The sequence below is a fragment of the Podarcis muralis genome, chromosome 14 (assembly GCF_964188315.1).
Source record: "Podarcis muralis chromosome 14, rPodMur119.hap1.1, whole genome shotgun sequence".
Taxonomy (NCBI): domain Eukaryota; kingdom Metazoa; phylum Chordata; class Lepidosauria; order Squamata; family Lacertidae; genus Podarcis; species Podarcis muralis.
The window spans coordinates 46,378,436-46,396,995 of NC_135668.1; the positions used below are offsets into that span (position 1 = coordinate 46,378,436).

Below are 18,560 nucleotides of genomic sequence, written 5' to 3' on the forward strand. Positions count from 1 at the left end.
GCCATCTAGGTTGGTGGCCCTCATTGCCTCCTGCAGGAGTGAGTTCCATAAAAACATAGAATTGTAGAGTTGGAAGGGACCCCGCGGAATCATCTAGTCCAACCCCCGGCAATGTAGGAATCTTTCTCCCCAGTGTGGGGCTCAAACCCACGACCCTGAGATTAAGAGTCCCACACTCTGCAAAGATGTCCTTCCTTTTATCTGTCCCGAATCTTGCAACGTTTGGTGTCATTGGACACCCCTTGAGTATTAGGAGAGATGGCCTTTGGTTTGGACTCAGTCTGGCCCTTATGTTTCCCTCCCCTTATGGTCTTGATTTAGCGGCTACTTTTAAAACGAGGCTGCATTTTAAATTGCATTTTAACCTGTATATTAAATTGGTTCCCCCTCCCCCCCTTATGTTTTTACTGTGATTTTATTGGTGTTAGCCGCCCTGAGCCTGGCTCTGGCCGGGGAGGATGGGGTATAAGTAAAAATCTATTATTATTATTATTTTGTACACCTCTGTCATGTCCCCTCTTCAACACCTTTTCTCCAAACTAAAAAGTCCCAGACGCTGCAAATTTTCTCCATATGGAAAACTCTTCATTCCTACTCTGCTTTTCAAATTCTACAGCATCCTTCCTGAGGTGAGGAGACCAGAAGGGTACACAGTATTCCAAACACAGCTAGATAAAAACCGACAGATAGAAGCCAGAGCAACAATAATGAGAGGAGAATATAGTGGGTCTCTCCAATATGTATTTCACTTTATACAATACAGCGAAATTAAACATGGCTTGGGGCTGTGGAAGCAGAGAGCAGCGGGGCTGGAACCAGACAGAAGTACAAAATGGGTGGAAAACCTCGGAGAAGATTATAATTATCCAGCTGGAGGGAGCTCATTGCAATATTTCTTTCAGGATTATCTTTGCCAGTTATGAAGTCCTAACTTTCCAGTAGACATGGTAGGACTTTACATTAAATTTGCAGCCGATGTTTCCGTTTAGTGGTCCTCTCCAGTACAGATGTGTTTGGAGCAATAAGCAAGAATGTTATCTATTTTTAAAAGGAATGGGGATGAACGCTGGAAGGAAGAGTCAAATTACATGTGATGAGCAGTTCCCCGATTCCTTCCACTATTTTTTTTAAATGAAAAGCAGTCAATGGGAGGCTAAACTAGAGAGAGGAGACTCGGTGTCTGGAGGGCTGGCTTAACCCTTTTATTTACTTACTATCTCCTCCCTGCTCAAACCTGCCTCACCCCAGCTGTTTTTCTGCTCATAAGGGGAGAGAGAGACGGATCCTGTATATTTTCCCCTGCAGCAAAAGGAGAGAGGGAGGCGGGTTAAGCAGCCACTTGCTGCACAAGTCCCCTGTTTCCAACTTGGCCTGCTTTTTTCACAGCTGCTTTTCATTTAACAATATTACTTTTTAAAACCCTAACTGTATCAGGAAGGAAAATCCATGCACTGCACACCATGTGTTGTTGTTTAGTCGTTTAGTAGTGTCCGACTCTTCGTGACCCCATGGATCAGAGCACGCCAGGCACTCCTGTCTTCCACTGCCTCCCGCAGTTTGGTCAAACTCATGCTGGTAGCTTCGAGAACACTGTCCAACCATCTCGTCCTCTGTCCTCCCCTTCTCCTTGTGCCCTCAATCCTTCCCAGCATCAGGGTCTTTTCCAGGGAGTCTTCTCTTCTCATGAGGTGGCCAAAGTATTGGAGCCTCAGCTACAGGATCTGTCCTTCCAGTGAGCACTCAGGGCTGATTTCCTTCAGAATGGATCGGTTTGATCTTCTTGCAGTCCATGGGACTCTCAAGAGTCTCCTCCAGCACCATAATTCAAAAGCATCAATTCTTCAGCGATCAGCCTTCTTTATGGCCCAGCTCTCACTTCCATACATCACTATTGGGGAAACCATAGCTTTAACTATACGGACCTTTGTCGGCAAGGTGATGTCTCTGCTTTTTAAGATGCTGTCTAGGTTTGTCATTGCTCTTCTCCCAAGAAGCAGGTGTCTTTTAATTTTGTGACTGCTGTCACTATCTGCGGTGATCCTGGACCCCCAGAAAGTAAAATCTCTCACTGCCTCCATTTCTTCCCCTTCTATTTGCCAGGAGGTGATGGGCCCAGTGGCCATGATCTTAATTTTTTTGATGTTGAGCTTCAGACCATATTTTGCGCTCTCCTCTTTCACCCTCATTAAAAGGTTCTTTAATTCCTCCTCACTTTCTGCCATCAAGGTTGTGTCATCTGCATATCTGAGGATGTTGATTTTTCTTCACACCGTGTGTACTTTTGAGCCAAATATTCAGCCTTTCTGAGTCATGGGTTGGAAGTTTCTGAGCAGAATACGGCCCTGGAAGGCCATGCCCCCCCCTCCACCCCTATGAAACTGCAGAGTGGCATGACTGCCAAATGTATTTTTTACATAGGGAAAGAAAAGTGCCAACATCACTACACTGTGCCACTGGGAGAGAAATATTGTGGGGTCTTCAAGTCATCCATCTTGCAGTGCTAATACCTGGATAAGAGGAGGCAGAAAACAGGGGCAGGCGTTGAGGTACAGAGGGATGAATGTGTCCTTTTCAGTTTCTCATTTTTCCAATCTTAAATTCAGTTCTCCACGTTTCCACAACAATGTGCAGGTTTTTGCTGTTGAATCCATGAAAATCCACCAGTTTTGCATGCAGTTCTTCTGATTACTATGCCCATTTTGGCAAGCATTCCCCTGCCCCTCAAAGCAATGCAACGTCATATGCTATTTTCACTTACGTATACATCTCTATGCACTCTTTAAGTATATGCATTTTCGGACACGTCGTTTGGTTAAAGAATCACATCGGAAAATTCGGACAAGCATGGAATTCAAAGGATAGCTGTTTCAGTTCGTGTATTGGTTCGAGAAGTTCGAATTGGGCCATTTCTCATCGAAATGCAAGCAAAATCAAATTCCATCCCTGCCCTAGGCTGTGGTGGGGAATCCAAACGCACTGCTCACTTCATTGATAAGATGACACACAGGCAAAACACTGTAGCTCTTGTATAAGGGATTGAAATGAATATTGAAATGTAATTGGATTAAATAAGACGTTGGAAGCAGAATTAAATGAAATTATCTTACCTTGAAATCTAGCATGCGGGGGGCTATCTAGAACGTGTAATTGGCATTTTAATAGATTGATATTTGAATTGGAATGGTAATTTGGTATTGATATAATGTGGCATGTATTGGATTTTTGTAATTGAAAATTATTATTTAAAAAAAAAATTAAAGAAAGAAACATAAGATGATGCACAAGCTACCAGAAAGTCCTCCTGCACAAGCCCCATTCAGCAACTTCAGCAACTGGACAAAAAATGCATTGGCAGTACATAGCCAAAAACTGGACAGGATCTACCCAGCTTTCACTCTCAACACGTCAGTTTGGTTCTCGAAACTTGCTTGCCCATTTTTACAATCAATCCAGAATGGGACTGAAGCGGCAGAAGGCTGAGGGGGAGAAATGGCAAGTCTGTCTTCAGAGGTGAGGCCCAGAGGGCTGGAGGCACTTCCAGCATCTGGACTGCTGCTATTTTCGGGTGGGATTCAATCACATACCAGCAATTAAAGTGGATCTGGTGCTCTTAACAAACCCACTTTAAAAAATAAATCAGACTTTTTAGTAGCAAGGATAGTCAAATGCACTGGAAAACCATGGTATATTGAGTACTTGATGCAACGTGATAAAACAGTTAGAAAGGATGCTGAAAAACTAGCTGACGTTGTCTAATCTGCTGCCAGATTGAGTTTGCTATCCGGACGGACAATGCTTTGTCAAACTAAATGCACCAGGTGTTTGCTTTCAAACCAGGTCAGCTGGAAGTAACCAGAGACTATCAAAGGGGCTGGAGGGAGGAAATTGCAAGGGCAGGTACCGGAGAGCTAAACGGCAGGGAAGGGAACGATCACCAACACTTTGTGGTGTAAACTGCGTTCTGAATAGACAGTGCTGAGTTGAGTTCCCATCCATTGTGCTGTTTGCTGAGAGCTCATTTATCTCTTTCTTGCTGGCTTCTGAACCTGCTGCTGGCGGAGGCGGGAGCTATCTGCCTCCGAGGTGGCCACAGCGTCCTTCAAAAATACCTTTGCCACATTATACTTCAGGAGAAGCGGCGCCCCAACCCCACCCTGCTCCCAAGCTCATCCTAGCTGCCTGGGTTGCAGGTTGCCCTGTGTGGGTATGAAATGGGGAGAATTACAGGCAGTGTTCGAGGCAAGTGCAGTTCACCTTCTGCAGCACTCCGTGGAGGGCAGAGATGTTTGCCAGGGTGAAGATTGTGCCACGGGGCAGGCCTCTCCCGATGGCGATGCCCGAGACCTCTCCAGGTGAGAGCGCACGATCCCATATGGCAAGGCCGGCCAGGTAGCCCACAAAAGACTCCGAGGGTTCGAACCCACCACCCATTGTGTCTTGTTCCTGACCCAGTACAAGAGACCCTTTGAGGGGAATCTCGTAGCCCTTCTGGAACTTGGAGCCCATGGAAGCCAACCTCCTGTCCACATAGAACCAGTATCGCCCCTGGATGGAGGACCAGATGACACAGATGTGGTGCCACTTGCCATCCAAGATCCGTCCCACCGGCAGCTCCCGAAAAGCAGGGTCGCCAATGACAAAGTGGATGGAGTTCCGGGGTGCAGCATCGCGGCCGTGGAGTACCAGCTTATTGTCATTATCCTCAGTGGCATAGGACAGGATGGTGCCCAGGTAGTTGGCACTGGTGCTCACCCAGCTGCAGAGGCTCAGTTCAAGCAGGCCAGCCTGGAAACCTGGTGTGAACGTGGCAAAGTTCTCTGTGGAAGCGTTAGGGAAAAACAGCATGGAATCCACGTTGCAGACTGTGGGGAAAGAGAGAGAAAGAGGCAATCAAGCCTACAAGTTTAACATATGCCAAATCTGGGAACTGTCCCTGCCCGAGACCAATAGCACTGCTCATCTGAGATATAAAGATAAGGACCAACATTTCAATTATTTGTGAAATTTTATCAATATGTTGAAAAATTAGGCTTTGCAAGAGGCAGAAGAATGGCTCAGAGCATAAGTAAATTCATAAAAGTTATTTACATGGTTTAAAAATCAAAAGAATGGGAGCATTTCTTTTTTATGGACACTGAAAAAGCATTTGACCACATTAAATGGCCATTTTAAAAACAATATTGGAACTATGGGGATGTAGTCCAATAGTTAGACAAAGGGTAAGTATAGATTCTGCATACTCTCTCAGCTCATAACTCGGCCAATGGATGCTCATAAGAAAAATTTACCCTCTCTAGAGGTACATGTCATGAATGCCCTTTGTTGCCAGTATTATTTATATTATCTATGGATCATTGGTCTAAACCACTGAGCTTAGGGCTTGCCGATCGGAAGGTAGGCAGTTCGAATCCCCATAATGGGGTGAGCTCCCGTTGCTCGGGCCCTGCTCCTGCCAACCTAGCAGTTCAAAAGCACCTCAAAGTGCAAGTAGATAAATAGGTACCACTCCGGCGGGAAGGTAAACAGCGTTTCCGTGCGCTGCTCTGGTTTTGCTAGAAGCGGCTTAGTCATGCTAGCCACATGACCTGGAAAAACGGTCTGCAGACAAACATCGGCTCCCTCGGCCAGTAAAGCGAGATGAGTGCCGCAACCCCAGAGTCGTTCGCGACTGGACTTAACTGTCAGGGGTCCTTTACCTTTTTTTTAAAGCCGTTAGCTATAGCTTTAATAACGGCATGAAGTGGGCAGATGCCTGGATATGTCCGAATGAATGCTTTAAATGTATGGTGTGGATGGGACCCGAATTGTTCCCTCTCTGGGAAGATACTCCAGGAGAGAGGTTCCAAAGACCAAAGGTGATAAGGGAATAATTGAACTGTCGAGTTGGAAGAGACCATGAGGGTCATCTAATCCAACCCCCTGCAACGCAGGAATCTTTCGCCCAACGTTGGGCTCAAACCCACGGCACTGAGGTTAAGAATCTCATGTTCTACTGACTGAGCCATCTCCCAAGTCTACTTCAAGCTACCAATGGCTATCGACTATACAGCACTGCTGCTATTACCACCTCTGGGTAGCTTAGCAGGGCCATTCCGGCAGGATAAACCTGGTTCAGCTCATCTCCACGTACTTGTCCCTGGTTTCCGAGGCGCCTCTGACTGCGACTGCTCTTCAGGGGCCTTGTCTACGACCGCTTGCTGTTGCCTGAGCGCTTGTGGCTCCGGCGGATGAGGCTGTTCCGCTTCTGCCTCCTGCCGCTGGGGAGCTTCCTGACCCGGAGGGGGTCCACTCTGCAGCCCTCTGGACTGGGCTGCAAGCCGTGTGCTCTCCTGGAGCAGTTTCTTCCTCTGGCGATGCTTCCCATGGAGCTTTTTCACGGTAGGGTTCTGCCCGCCGGCCGCCTCTGGTTCCTGCTCTTGGGGGACCCGGTTCAGCAGCTGAGCCGCAGTTAGGGGGTTCGGCAGAAGGACCTCATTGTGCGTGGGGTTCTTCAGCTGCTGCTCCAGCTCATCTAGCTTGCTCCCCTGGCTTTTGAGGGCATCCTGAAGACTCTCCAGGGCTTTCTGGAGGACCCTGTGGCCAGCGTGCACGGCCTGGGTGTCCTCTCGATGGCTCTCGACTTCTTGGGTTAAGTTGGCCAGGAGCGCTCGCTCCTGCTGCACCTCTGCCTCCTTCTCGCGGTCCCTCTCGCGCAAGGCTTCTTCCAGGGCCCCCAACTTCGAGTCTTGCTTCTTGCCCTTGTTCTGCAGCTTCTTCACCAGAGCTTTCAAGTGGCTCAGCTCCTCTTGCGTAGCTGCGTGGCTCTCGTTGGCAGCGGACTCCAGGCCCTGGTGCTTGCTCAGCAGCTGCTCAAACTTGGTGTCGATGTTGTAGGAGACGTTGTAATTCCCAGCGATCTCCTGAAGGCGCGTCAGGGTGACCTCCTGGAACCGCCGGAACTGGAAAACAGTTAGGGTGAGGGGGGAATGGAGAAAAACCCAGTGTTATGTACTGAGTTGAATAGGATCCAAAATGCAGCAGTCTGATTGGTCCTAGAACAATAGGATTCAGAATGCAGCAGTCTGATTGGTCCTAGAACAATAGGACCCAGAATGCAGCAGTCTGATTGGTCCACAGGAGCCACCCAATCCAGCTCCAGGTAGAAGTGAATCTGCAACCTGACTGGCCTACAGGTGAATCCCAGAATTAGCCAATCACGTGGGGCCCATTGTGTAAATAATGTATATAAAGCAGACATTCTGGGGGAACTTCCATTCCTCCTCACCACTATGAGCTGAATAAAGAGCATGAAATCCATTCTCGACTCCGAGTATATTTCACCCAGTTAGGTTTCTGGAGGACTCCTAGAGAGGCTGAGGAATGTGAGGCACACTGCAGATCCAGACTTGCATCAGCAAAGGGTTGAGGGAAGGGGCAGAGAACGAAAGGTGGCCCTTAAGTACTTTCTATCTGGCCCCCAGCACTATCTCCAGATAGGAACAGGGGAGAAATTTGATGCAGCTTGCATTGAAAGGCAAGCCGACTTAATTTGCAATTTTGGAAGCAAGCTGCAAGCCAAAATGCAGCCCTCCTTCAAAATTCTCCCCATTTTGCAGTGCGGTTGTCCAGCCAAGTACAGTGGTACCTCGGGTTACAGATGCTTCAGGTTACAGACGCTTCAGGTTACAGACTCCACTACCCAGAAATAGTGCTTCAGGTTAAGAACTTTGCTTCAGGATGAGAACAGAAATCGTGCTCCGGCGGCGCGGCAGCAGCGGGAAGCCCCATTAGCTAAAGTGGTGCTTCAGGTTAAGAACAGTTTCAGGTTAAGAATGGACCTCCGGAACAAATTAAGTACTTAACCCAAAGTACCACTGCACAGGCCGCTCCCAGTTTAGGCGCGTCTGAACGATGCACAATTGCACACATGTGCATGGTGCCGAACATAGAAGTAGCTCCAAAATGTCATGAAAAGAGATGGAGCTGGACAGAGCAGACTTATTGAGGTCACTCCCAGTCTGATGCGCGCTTGTGAAATGGGTTGAGCGAGATCTTAGGATCTGGAGGCAGGGTTACATTTTTCCACTGGACTCCTTGGAGCCCATGAATTCACTCAACTCTATTTATATCTCTACAGTAAGGGCTGCCGTTATTTATAGTGTTAACTGGAAACCATTCACGAGTGACTTATACACATTAACGGGCTTGTTTTGCTATTTCTGATCCAAAACGCTTCACGTCATTATTTCCTAGCTGACAAGCTCCCTTGGGGAAGCTTCAAAAGTTCCTCAAAATTTGTGAGTTCCTGATAGGCCAGGAATTGGAATCCTGGTGCCCTGGAGGTGCGGCTGAGCTCTGACTCGCCATCAGCCTCTGGCCAGCATGACCAATGGTCAGGGACGATGGGAGTTGTAGTCCAGCAACATCTGGAGGGCCAAAGGTCCCCCAACCCTCTGGAAATCAATAGGTAAATGGTTATGGAGACTGTAATCGTCACAAGCTTGTGACACCCTTGGGTTAGGTCAATAACTCGGGCTAATGGTCTCCAGTGAGATGAACTTAAAATCATAGAATCAGGAGAGACCACGAGAGTCATCTAGTCCAACAACCTTGCATTGCATGAATATTTTGCCTGACGTGGGGCTCAAATTCAAAACAGCACCTCAGAACAGAGCTTTCTGGGGAAAGCAAGATGGTGGCCGCACACCTTCCAAGTGTCCTGGATTTTCCAGGGACAGTCTGGGAATTTTGAAAGCCTTCCTGGCTTCTGATTTGATCCCAGAATGTCCCGATTTCCCCCACCAAGCTCAGGAAGGAGGATGAGACGGCGTTTGTCCCAGGCAGCAGTAGCGGCTGCAGTGGCAGCGGCTGTGAGATCTTATCCCGTTGCCTCTCCATGGCCTCTGCTACTGGCCTCCTCCCTTGGGCAGCTCATAATGGCAACTCGAGAGCAGGCAAGGAGGAGAGGTTGATGCACCAGCTCTGGGGGGCAGGCAGAGGGCAGGGCCCTGGTCAGGAGGAAACACGGAGAGGAATGGAGCATAGGTGTTATGTACTGATTTTCTCACCCTGGGCCAGCAGGGGGATGCTGTAGATAGTTTTCACTCAGGTCCACCTCAGTTATTTTAGGCGGGGAAACCCTGGGTTGTTGTTGCTACAATGTTGACAGCCGGCTGCCTATAAAAGCAGGCCAGCTGAGCTGTTTGCGGTTCAGTTTCTGTTCCAGCTTACAAAATAAAGAGCTGCTTTGGAGAAATCGCTGTGTCGTCTGCCATGTCTACCCACTATTCAACAATAAGGAATCTTGATTTTTTTTTTAATGCTTTGTGCATCTGCGCAGGGCCATCTTTAGGTTTGACTGTTGGCGGGGATGTGGCTGGCCACTGCAATAATCCCCTGCCTGCCCCCAAGAATTTCACCTTATCCATGTGTCAGAGACTGCCTCCAGGTCCCAGCTCACAGAAGACCAACGCTAGCCAGCAGAACTGTACAAAAGTCTTTATTGAAGTTTAGTTCCCATTTTCAAACCCTAGCGTGCGTCTCTACGTCTAGACCCTAGACCAGCGAAGCCTCGTCTGAGTCTCCGCCCCCTGTACACCAGTTTAAGACTCTAGCCTTACTCCACCTTCTGCGTTTCTCCTTCCGCCTCTGGGTCCTACTACCCCCCGGGGTGCCTTCCTTCCTGGACGCCTCGGATGCGGACCCCTCGGACTCCTCCCCCTCTCTTCGGCGGGCTTTGGGACCCGGCTCCCTCTCCGGGCTGCTCATTGCGCCACCCTCTTGTACATTTGAACTTGGCGCGCGCGCGCTGCCCCTGACCTTCCTTTTGACCGTTTCCTCGCTCTCTGATGCAGGCGTGGCTAACCCTGACTCATGTCCTTCCGCTGACGGAAAGCTGCCTGCTGCCGATGCCTGGGGCTCCTCCCCTCTACTGCTCTCCGGTGGGGAAGCTGGTCCCGATTTCCAGCTGCTGCTCTCTGAGTCCCCTCTGGCCCCTCCTTCCTGAGGTGTTCCCTCTGGCAACCCCCTAGCTCTGATCACGGGAGCCCCTTTCTGTGAATCCTCTGATTCGCTGGAGAGACTTAGAGACCTCGGACGGCTATCATCGCTGACCTCTCCCTCGGATTCCTCTCCCTCGGTCTCTAATTCCTCCCTTTCCTGTCCCTCTGCTCCTGAACCCCTGACACCATGAAATATTGCTGTGGGGAAAACGAAGGGGGTGAAAAGGCAGCTCTTGTTCATTTGCTCCCATTCTAGTAAAAACAATAACAATAGAAATATAATTCTATTATTTGTACCCCACCTATCTGACTGGGTTGCCCCAGCCACTCTGGGCAGTTTCCAACATGTATAAAAACATAAAAAAACATTGCACATTAAAAGGCTTCCCTGTAAAATGCAGACAGGCTGCCATAATCACCACCACCGTCATCAGTGCTTTTTTCTGGGGGTATGTAGGGGTATGCATACTCCTAAACATTTTGTGAATCTTTGTACTTTTGTCCATTAATTTATTTATTTTCCCCAATTTGAACTATAAAATGGTGGTTTTCTTGAGTCAAATGAGAGTACCCCTAAACATTTCTTAAGAAAAAAAGCACTGATCATAATGATGATAATGGTAATAATAATAACAATAATAATAATAATAATAATAATAATAATAATAATTTGTAACCCACCCATCTGCCTGAGTTGCCCCAGCTGCTCTAGGCCATCCACTTAATCACTTAGCTTCCCCCCAGAAAATGCCGGGAACTGCAGTTTACTCCCTCACAAAGCTACAATTCCCAGCACCGCTGACAAACTAAGGTTCCCCCAGATTCTTTATGGGAAACTGTGTGCTTCAACGGATGGTGTGTACGCTGCCTCAGTTTATTATGAATAATAATAAAGCACAATCTAACACACACTTGTGGTTGCTGGCAAGAGGTTATGGGCTAATCCTAGCAGGGCTGCCAAAGGCTGGATAGATATCACAACAGCAGCTACTCCCACTAACTTTTAAAGGGAAACATGACCCCCACGCCTAATGAATCATGGCGACTGGAGTGGCACCCAGACTTCTTTGCCGCCAGCTGCCGATTCCACTATTTTTGGCGGGTGCATTCTCTTGAGCATCACAGAGGCAAGGACTGCAAACAGATGTCTCCTGCTTTGACCACAGCAGCGAGTTATCGCTATTATCTCAGTAGCGCCAGAGGGCCTGCAAGGATGGGTGTTTGCCCCATCTGAAGATAGAACAGCACCTCCCACCCAACAACGCTCCCTTTCATTTCTCTAAATTGGGACTCTTCCCTGCTAGTCCTGGAAAGGGTGCCTCTCAAGAATCAATTGCTTTATTTATCAGCGCCTGTTATAGCTGGTTGCTGGGCAGACAACTCACACCACAACACCCACTGCCTCTCCCCATTTGGACTCCTGGCCTTGTCTTTACTGGTACAGTGGATGCTTGGGTTGCGAACCTGATCCACGCGGGTTTGCAACCCACAGTGCTTTTGTGCATGCGCAAAGCGTGATTTAGCGTTTCTGCGCATGCGCAACCGCCGAAACCCGGAAGTAACCCATTCCAGTACTTCTAGGTTTCGGTGGTCCACAACCCGAAAAAACGCAACCTGAAGTGTCTGTAACCTGAGGTGTGACTGTACTGGTGCTATTTAGCAAGCTCTCTTTCCCCCGTGAACCATAACGGTTTTCATTTCATCTCGGTTCAAATGGATCCATTGGTTTTGTGATACAGTTCTAGAACTTAATAATAATAATAATAATAATAATAATAATAATAATAATAATAATTTATTATTTATACCCCGCCTATCTGGCTGAGTTTCCCCAGCCACTCTGGGCGGCTCCCAATCAAGTATTAAAAACAATACTGCGTTAAATGTTAAAAACTTCACTGAACAGGGCTGCCTTCAGATGTCTTTTAAAGATAGGATAGCTACTTATTTCCTTCAGATCTGAAGGGAGGGTGTTCCACAGGGTGGGTGCCACTACCGAGAAGGCCCTCTGTCTGGTTCCCTGTAACCTTACTTCTCGCAATGAGGGAACTGCCGGAAGGCCCTCGGAGCTGGACCTCAGTGTCCGGGCTGAACGATGGGGGTGGAGACGCTCCTCCAGGTATACAGGACCAAGACCGTTTAGGGCTTTAAATGTCAGCACCAACACTTTGAATTGTGCTCGGAAACGTACTGGGAGCCAATGCAGATCTCTCAGAACCGGTGTTATGTGGTCCCGGCAGCCACTCCCACTCACCAGTCTAGCTGCCGCATTCTGGATTAATTGCAGTTTCCGGGTCACCTTCAAAGGTAGCCCCATGTAGAATGCATTGCAGTAGTCCGTTCTGAGAATCCGTTCGGCTCCCGAAACCGTTCAAAAGGCAAGGTGCGGCTTCCGATTGGCTGCAAGAGCTTCCTGCACTCAATTGGAAGCCACGTCGGATGTTCCGCTTCCAAAAAACATTCGCAAACCAGAACACTTACTTCTGGGTTTGTGGCGTTCGGGAGCTAATTTGCTTGACAACTAAGCTGTTCAGAAACCAAGGCGCTGAAACCCGGAAGTACCGGAACGGGTTACTTCAGGGTTTTGGTGGTCGCGCAGGTGCAGAAGCGCTAAATCATGCTTTGCGCATAAGCGCCAAATTGCAACCAGTGTGTGCGCAGATGCGGCACTGCGGGTTGCGAATGTGCCTCCCGCACAGATCACGTTCACAACCCGAGCGTCTACTGTATTTAGGACTCTGGTCCCATGTGGGAGAAGACTCCCAAGGGGGTTCTCCCAGTCTTCATCCTAGAATCATAGAGTTGTGGAGTTGGAAGGGACCCTGAGGGTCATCTAGTCCAACCCCCTGCAATGCAGGAATCTCAGCTAAAGCACCCCTGACAGATGGCCATCCAACCTCTGCTTAAAAACCTCCAAGGAAGGAGAGTCCACCACTTCCTGAGGGAGATTGTTCCTGATATTGAGTCGGAATCTCCTTTCTTGTAACTTGAAGCCACTGAGTGTCAATGGCAGAGTTCATATAATAAGCTCATATAGTGCACGTATATCTCAGAAGCGACACCTTGTGCCACTATGCTTTGCGTAAATCCTGCACGGTTATTTTCTTAGGTGGTTATTGTTTTAGATCTTCTTTTAAATACAAACTGCCTGGTGTTGCCTGCAGAAGGGTACTGGAGAAACCCAAACAAATATTAGCTAGAAATCTAACTACAAAGTAGCTCTCTTGAGAAATTAACAGGTAAAAAGGCTGAGTCCAACAAGAAGTCATTCTGGGAATATCAAGGCAGAGCAAAAGAGCACCTCAAAGATAACCTGGATATTTTATTAGAGCAATATCTACCAGCGCCAGGAATAATGCTAAGTTCAAATCAAAGGTATAAAATGGGAAAAAATTAATTTCCAGCCTTTGATGAAGAACAAAGACCCTGGTAGCTTGTTTTTATTCTGAGCAACCCGCACAGAACTTACTGTTCTGTTCTGGCTGGAATGATTTCACTAGTTGTTGTTTTTTATAACTGTAATTGTTTTATCTGTTTTCGTAACTGTATATTACCGGTATATATTATTGTCTCCTGCCCTGGGAACTCACTGTGAAGGGATGGTAAGAAACCTAGCATCTTAATTTTGAAAAGCAAACAAACTTTGTATGGAAAAATACCTGATACACGATCTACATGTCCAAAAGGCATGAATACCAATAATTAAGAAGCTGGTTTTTCAAAACGTTGTGCAATTCAACCATTTTAGTTTTACTGAGCTAAAATAAATGTTATGGCGAGATGGGAATAAGGGTAACAAAACCTTGTACATAAAAAAGGGGAAAACTCTTGTGGTTTAATTTGAAGTCTGGAACAAATTAAATATTTGTGGAATTTTGAATGATCAGATTTGGATTTTAGTTTTCGAATGAGTTTAACAGGTTGCATCCACCCCAGATTAGACTGTCAGCAAATTCCAGAGTCCAGAATCAAGAACATTATTTGGTGAATTTATGATAATGACAATCCATGCCAGGCTCACCTGCTCTTCTAGTCGTCTAAACCTTTCGAAGAATAGCTTCCTTCGCTCCGCTGTCCCAGGCTGCTGGACCAAGGTGCCCTGAAGACAGACAGCGGCAAGGATCATGAAGACGGACAACATTTTCCGTGTTCCCAGCATCCCAAGAGCCGCACACATCTTTGGGGTGATGCTCTAGGTGGGAACACAGAAGACAGGGTTCAGCGTCTGTAGAAGAGTCCCCCTCTTAACACTACACTATTCAGAAAGCGACTGCTGAGATCCCTTCCTTTGCTTCTAGAAGCCCAAGGTCCTCCCACCAAGCTAAAAAGAGACCCTAGTTTGTTCTCAGAATAGATGAGTTCCACAGACTTCTCTGGCATTCCCAAGAAGCCAAGTTTAGTCTCAGAGCTTGGCAGCCGCGTGGAGACATTGCCTGGGGGAGGGAGAACCTGGCTTGGTTTTTGGAGTTCCTTCCAGGACCTGGAAATCAGGAGAAGCCTGGTCATTAAGTTGGCTGCTTATGTCATTCATATGTTGTTTAGTTGTGTCCGACTCTTCGTGACCCCATGGACCAGAGCATGCCAGGCACTCCTGTCTTCCACTGCCTCCCACAGTTTGGTCAAACTAATGTTAGTAGCTTTGAGAACACTATCCAACCATCTTGTCCTTTGTCATCCCCTTCTCCTTGTGCCCTCAGTCTTTATATTCTCTCTCTCTCTCTCTCTCTCTCTCTCTCTCACACACACACACACACACACACACAGTCATACCTCGGGTTACAGACGCTTCAGGTTGCGTTTTTTTGGGTTACAGACGGCCGAAACCTGGAAATACTGGAACGGGTTACTTCTGGGTTTCGGCAGTCGCGCATGTGCAGAAGCACTAAATCACGCTTTGCGCATGTGCAGAAGCGCCAAATCACAACCCACACATGCGCAGACACACCACTGCAGGTTGCGGACGCTGTGGGTTGCGAACGTGCATCCCACACAGATCATGTTCGCAACCCGAGCGTCCACTGTATATATATTACCAACTTTTTCTGAAGTAAAACAAGGACATGTGTCTTCCGGGGTGGGCTCCTGGGTGGGTCATGTGACCTGCACCTTGCTCTCCCCTTTTCTCAGGGAAAGATCTTACACAGCACCCAGAAACATATGCTTTGGGGGGGGCTGTGTGATGTTGCAACACCCCCCCGGGAGTTTTTTCAGGGCGATTGCACCGTGTGAGAGCACAGCGCCCAAAATGGCCACTGAGATCTTGTGCGGGGGGAAATGGGATGTCCTGTTTGTTCCTGGGCACCTGGAAGGTATGCATTTACAGTGGTACCTTGGTTCCCGAAAGGCTTGGCTCCTGAACAAATCGGCTCCCAAACGCTGCAAACCCGGAAGTAAGTGTTCGGTTTGAGAACTTTTTTGGAAGCTGAACATCTGACATGGCTTCCGCTTGAGTGCAGGAAGCTCTTGCAGCCAATCGGAAGCCGCGCCTTGGTTTTTGAACGGTTCTGGGAGTCGTAGGTTTGACAACCAAGGTACCACTGCATTCAGTAAATTCAGAGTGTGCCAATAAGGCTGATTCGGAGCTCTTGCAAAACTAACTCCTCTCACCCCCCCGAAGTGGATTTTTCCCACTCAGGAAAGTTGACAGGACAATTTGCCGGAAAGTGTGAGATAACAGCTGCTTGATGCAGCATTATCTAATCTCCCCACAAACAAATCAGGCTGAATACTCATTAAACAGGTCATCTGGGAGAAACGCTTGCCTTTCCAAAGAGGCAAATGCCACCGTCTAATCCAGGGGAGGGGGACCTCAGGTCTGGGGACTAAATGTGGCTCATTAAGGCTTCCCATACAGCCTTTGGGACTCTCCACAGGCCCCGCTCCACAGCTTCCTCCAGCTTGCCTCTTTTGGCCTTGCTGGAATGTGTCCTTGAACTGGATGGAAAAGTGGAGGTGAAGAAACTTCCGATTTTTGTTGTTTGGACTCTACGGCTGAAGGGCTGATCATATAGCCTCCTGTACAAAGATAAGAGTCACCTCTCTTGCCTCCCCACACCAGTGGAATGTGGCCCCCAGAAGTCTGCCTACTGAGGAACATGGCCCTTGGATGGAAAATGGGAATGCTTGGCTTTGAGCACAAGGAATGAGGGCCAGCTTTCAGCAACCTGCTCAGCTGGTCCACAGGTAGCAAAATTGGGCAGAGTTGGCATTTTTGCACGGTTCAGAATGTTGCAATCCTTTGCTATCTGAAACTTGGTTCAATACCTTGTGTTTATCCAGGGGCTACAAAGAGAACAAAATGTGCTCTGAGGCCATAGACATTGTCAACTGGCCTGGACCTCTTCACTTCACAACTGCTGGTGCTGCAGAAATATATGCCCAATAATACCCTGTGGGTTAAGCCTGGATGGCCAATAGAATCCACACAGCAATGGTCTGTGAAACAGGATATTTATTTAGGCACTGCAAGGTCAGTGCGACACAACCTCAACCAGCAAATAATGAGCAGTGGCAACCCAAAAATGAAAAAGACACAAGCATTCATTCACTTTCTGTGGCCTGTTGGCAGACCAACTCTGCATTACAAAGATGTCTGCAAACGTTACCTGAAAGCTGGCAACATCAAACCCTGCCAGGTGGGAATCCCTTGTTTTTTTGCTGTGTCATATTTGTTTTCATAGAATCATAGAATTGCAGAGTTGGAAGGGACCACAAGGGTCATCTAGTCCAACCCCTGCAATGCAGGAAACTTTGTTTTGGTGTGTTTTTCCTGTGTTTGCACATCACTGGTTTTTCTTCTGTAAAATGGGCATTTTGTGGTACCTGCAGCAGATTTTTAGATTTCCAAATGTGCCACCAGGTCTGAAAAGGTTAGGGATTCCAGGAACAACACAATGCCTCCTAGTTTCCTCTTGTGTTTAATTTGCGCTGTCCTCTTCACACTTCTATAGAGGTAAAAGCACAAGGTGTCTGCATGAAAAAAGAGGACAGCAAAAGCATTCAGCTGCATCAACTTTGGTGTGGAGTTTGAGGAGACGACCATTTAATTGGATTTATTTTTGCTGGAGCCAGAGGCAAGACACTGGTTTGTGAGCCTCAGCCCATGCGCAATGTCTAGGGATCACTGGGGTTGTTCTAACCCCTGTATCAGTTGGTGACCTGGAGATCAATAAGACTGCACTGCAGGGCTGTCATAATCCTCTCTCTCTCTCTCTCACCCTCTGCTCACCACCTGCATACCAGGGATGATAATGTGGGTAGTAGTGGGCTGCACTGCAGGGTTATTGTAGTCTACAGTCTTAGCCTCATCCCGTCATTTCCTTGCAACATGAGGAAAGCAACACTGGACTACACTGCAAGGTTGTCAGAAGCTGCTCTGAGCTTGAGGCCCCATCAATACGGTGGTAATTTGACTTGCCAGTATGGTGGTAGTAGTTAAAGCATCAAACTAGGACCAGGGAGACCTGGGTTTGAATCTCCCCTCAGCCTCAATGTCCCCTGCAGGGTCAATCTTTCAAGCTAAACCACCTCAAAGGATTGTTGTGGGGATGTGACGGAAAGGTGAGAGGTAACTTCCCCTGGGTTTCTTGTGTTGTAAACAAAATCTGCCCTTTTTCCCTTATGGGGTATCCAAGAGCCCGTACAGAGTCCTATTGGTAGGAGAAAATAACAGAGGCCAACCAGAGAATATTGAGAAGCAAAGCAGCTAGTAAGCCTGATCTTTATTGATCTGTTGCAACAGGGTGCTCCCCTCACACGCAGGAAAGGAGGAGGACCCAGAACCAAGGTGTGCCTGTCCTTATATAGACATTTTAAATTCCCACCCTGGAGCTCAAGACCACCCCTCCATACATCATACATACATACATCACAGAAGGAGTGTAACTCAAGACCACCCCCATAAACATCATATCTACATCACAGAAAAGGTGGTCTACAACAGAAATTTGAATGCTGTTGTTTTTCCTGTCTGCCAGGTTTTCTGATAATGCCTTATCTGATTGCCTTTCCTGGTAGTCTGATGAAATGGTGATTACCCAATTCCCTCCTTCCTTGCAGAGAAAACATTTGGTCAGCTTGGGAGTCAAAATGGTTTCAGGTCGGTCTTCCTGTGCTGATCTATGTACGTGCTTGGTTGGTACATTTATGAACATTTATTATATCTATAAGACCTTAAATTTTATTATTACACTTGAAAGAAGCAGAAGATACAAATGGGATAAATAAGTAATACCAGTCTACACTGCAGGGCCGTCGTAAACCATTATGCTCCCCCGCCCCCCGAGAAAATGAGCAACAGCAGATGCCTATGGCGCTGCGTCGCGTAAGAGACACGCCCACCCAGCTCCTGTCCAATCGCAAGCTACGCAGAAGTTAGGGCGCCCTCCCTTTGGGGAGCATTCGCCCACTTCAAAGATGGCGCAGGGGGAAAAACCGGAAATCTGATCTCCCGCTCTAGGACTTCCTCCTATCTATGCTCAAGACGCAGGTGAGGACCTTTAGTAAGCCGCGTCGGTCAAAGATGGCCGCCGAGGTGAACCGGAAGTCCCCCCCCCGTTGGTTCCGGGATTTCGACCACGC

At 47.8% G+C, this 18,560-nt stretch overlaps 1 protein-coding gene across 1 annotated transcript; it reads right to left on the reverse strand.

The window, feature by feature from the left end:
* Positions 1–728: 728 nt before the first annotated feature.
* Positions 729–14,529, reverse strand: PTX4 (pentraxin 4). The gene is made up of 3 exons (XM_028706904.2): positions 14,002–14,529; positions 6,131–6,938; positions 729–4,862 (listed from the first exon to the last, which is right to left on the reverse strand). The coding sequence occupies exons 1-3, from the start codon at positions 14,155–14,157 to the stop codon at positions 4,222–4,224; spliced, it is 1,605 nt and encodes a 534-aa protein (XP_028562737.2). The 5' UTR covers positions 14,158–14,529; the 3' UTR covers positions 729–4,221.
* Between the last annotated feature and the right edge of the window lie 4,031 nt (positions 14,530–18,560).

Excerpts from the sequence above, each read along its gene's own strand:
- PTX4 (XM_028706904.2), bottom strand. The coding sequence starts at position 14,157 with ATGTGTGCGGCTCTTGGGATGCTGGGAACACGGAAAATGTTGTCCGTC. Across the intron at positions 6,939-14,001 it reads TTAGACGACTAGAAGAGCAG|TTCCGGCGGTTCCAGGAGGT; the intron begins GTGAGCCTGGCA and ends ACTGTTTTCCAG. Across the intron at positions 4,863-6,130 it reads GCCTCGGAAACCAGGGACAA|TCTGCAACGTGGATTCCATG; the intron begins GTACGTGGAGAT and ends CTTTCCCCACAG.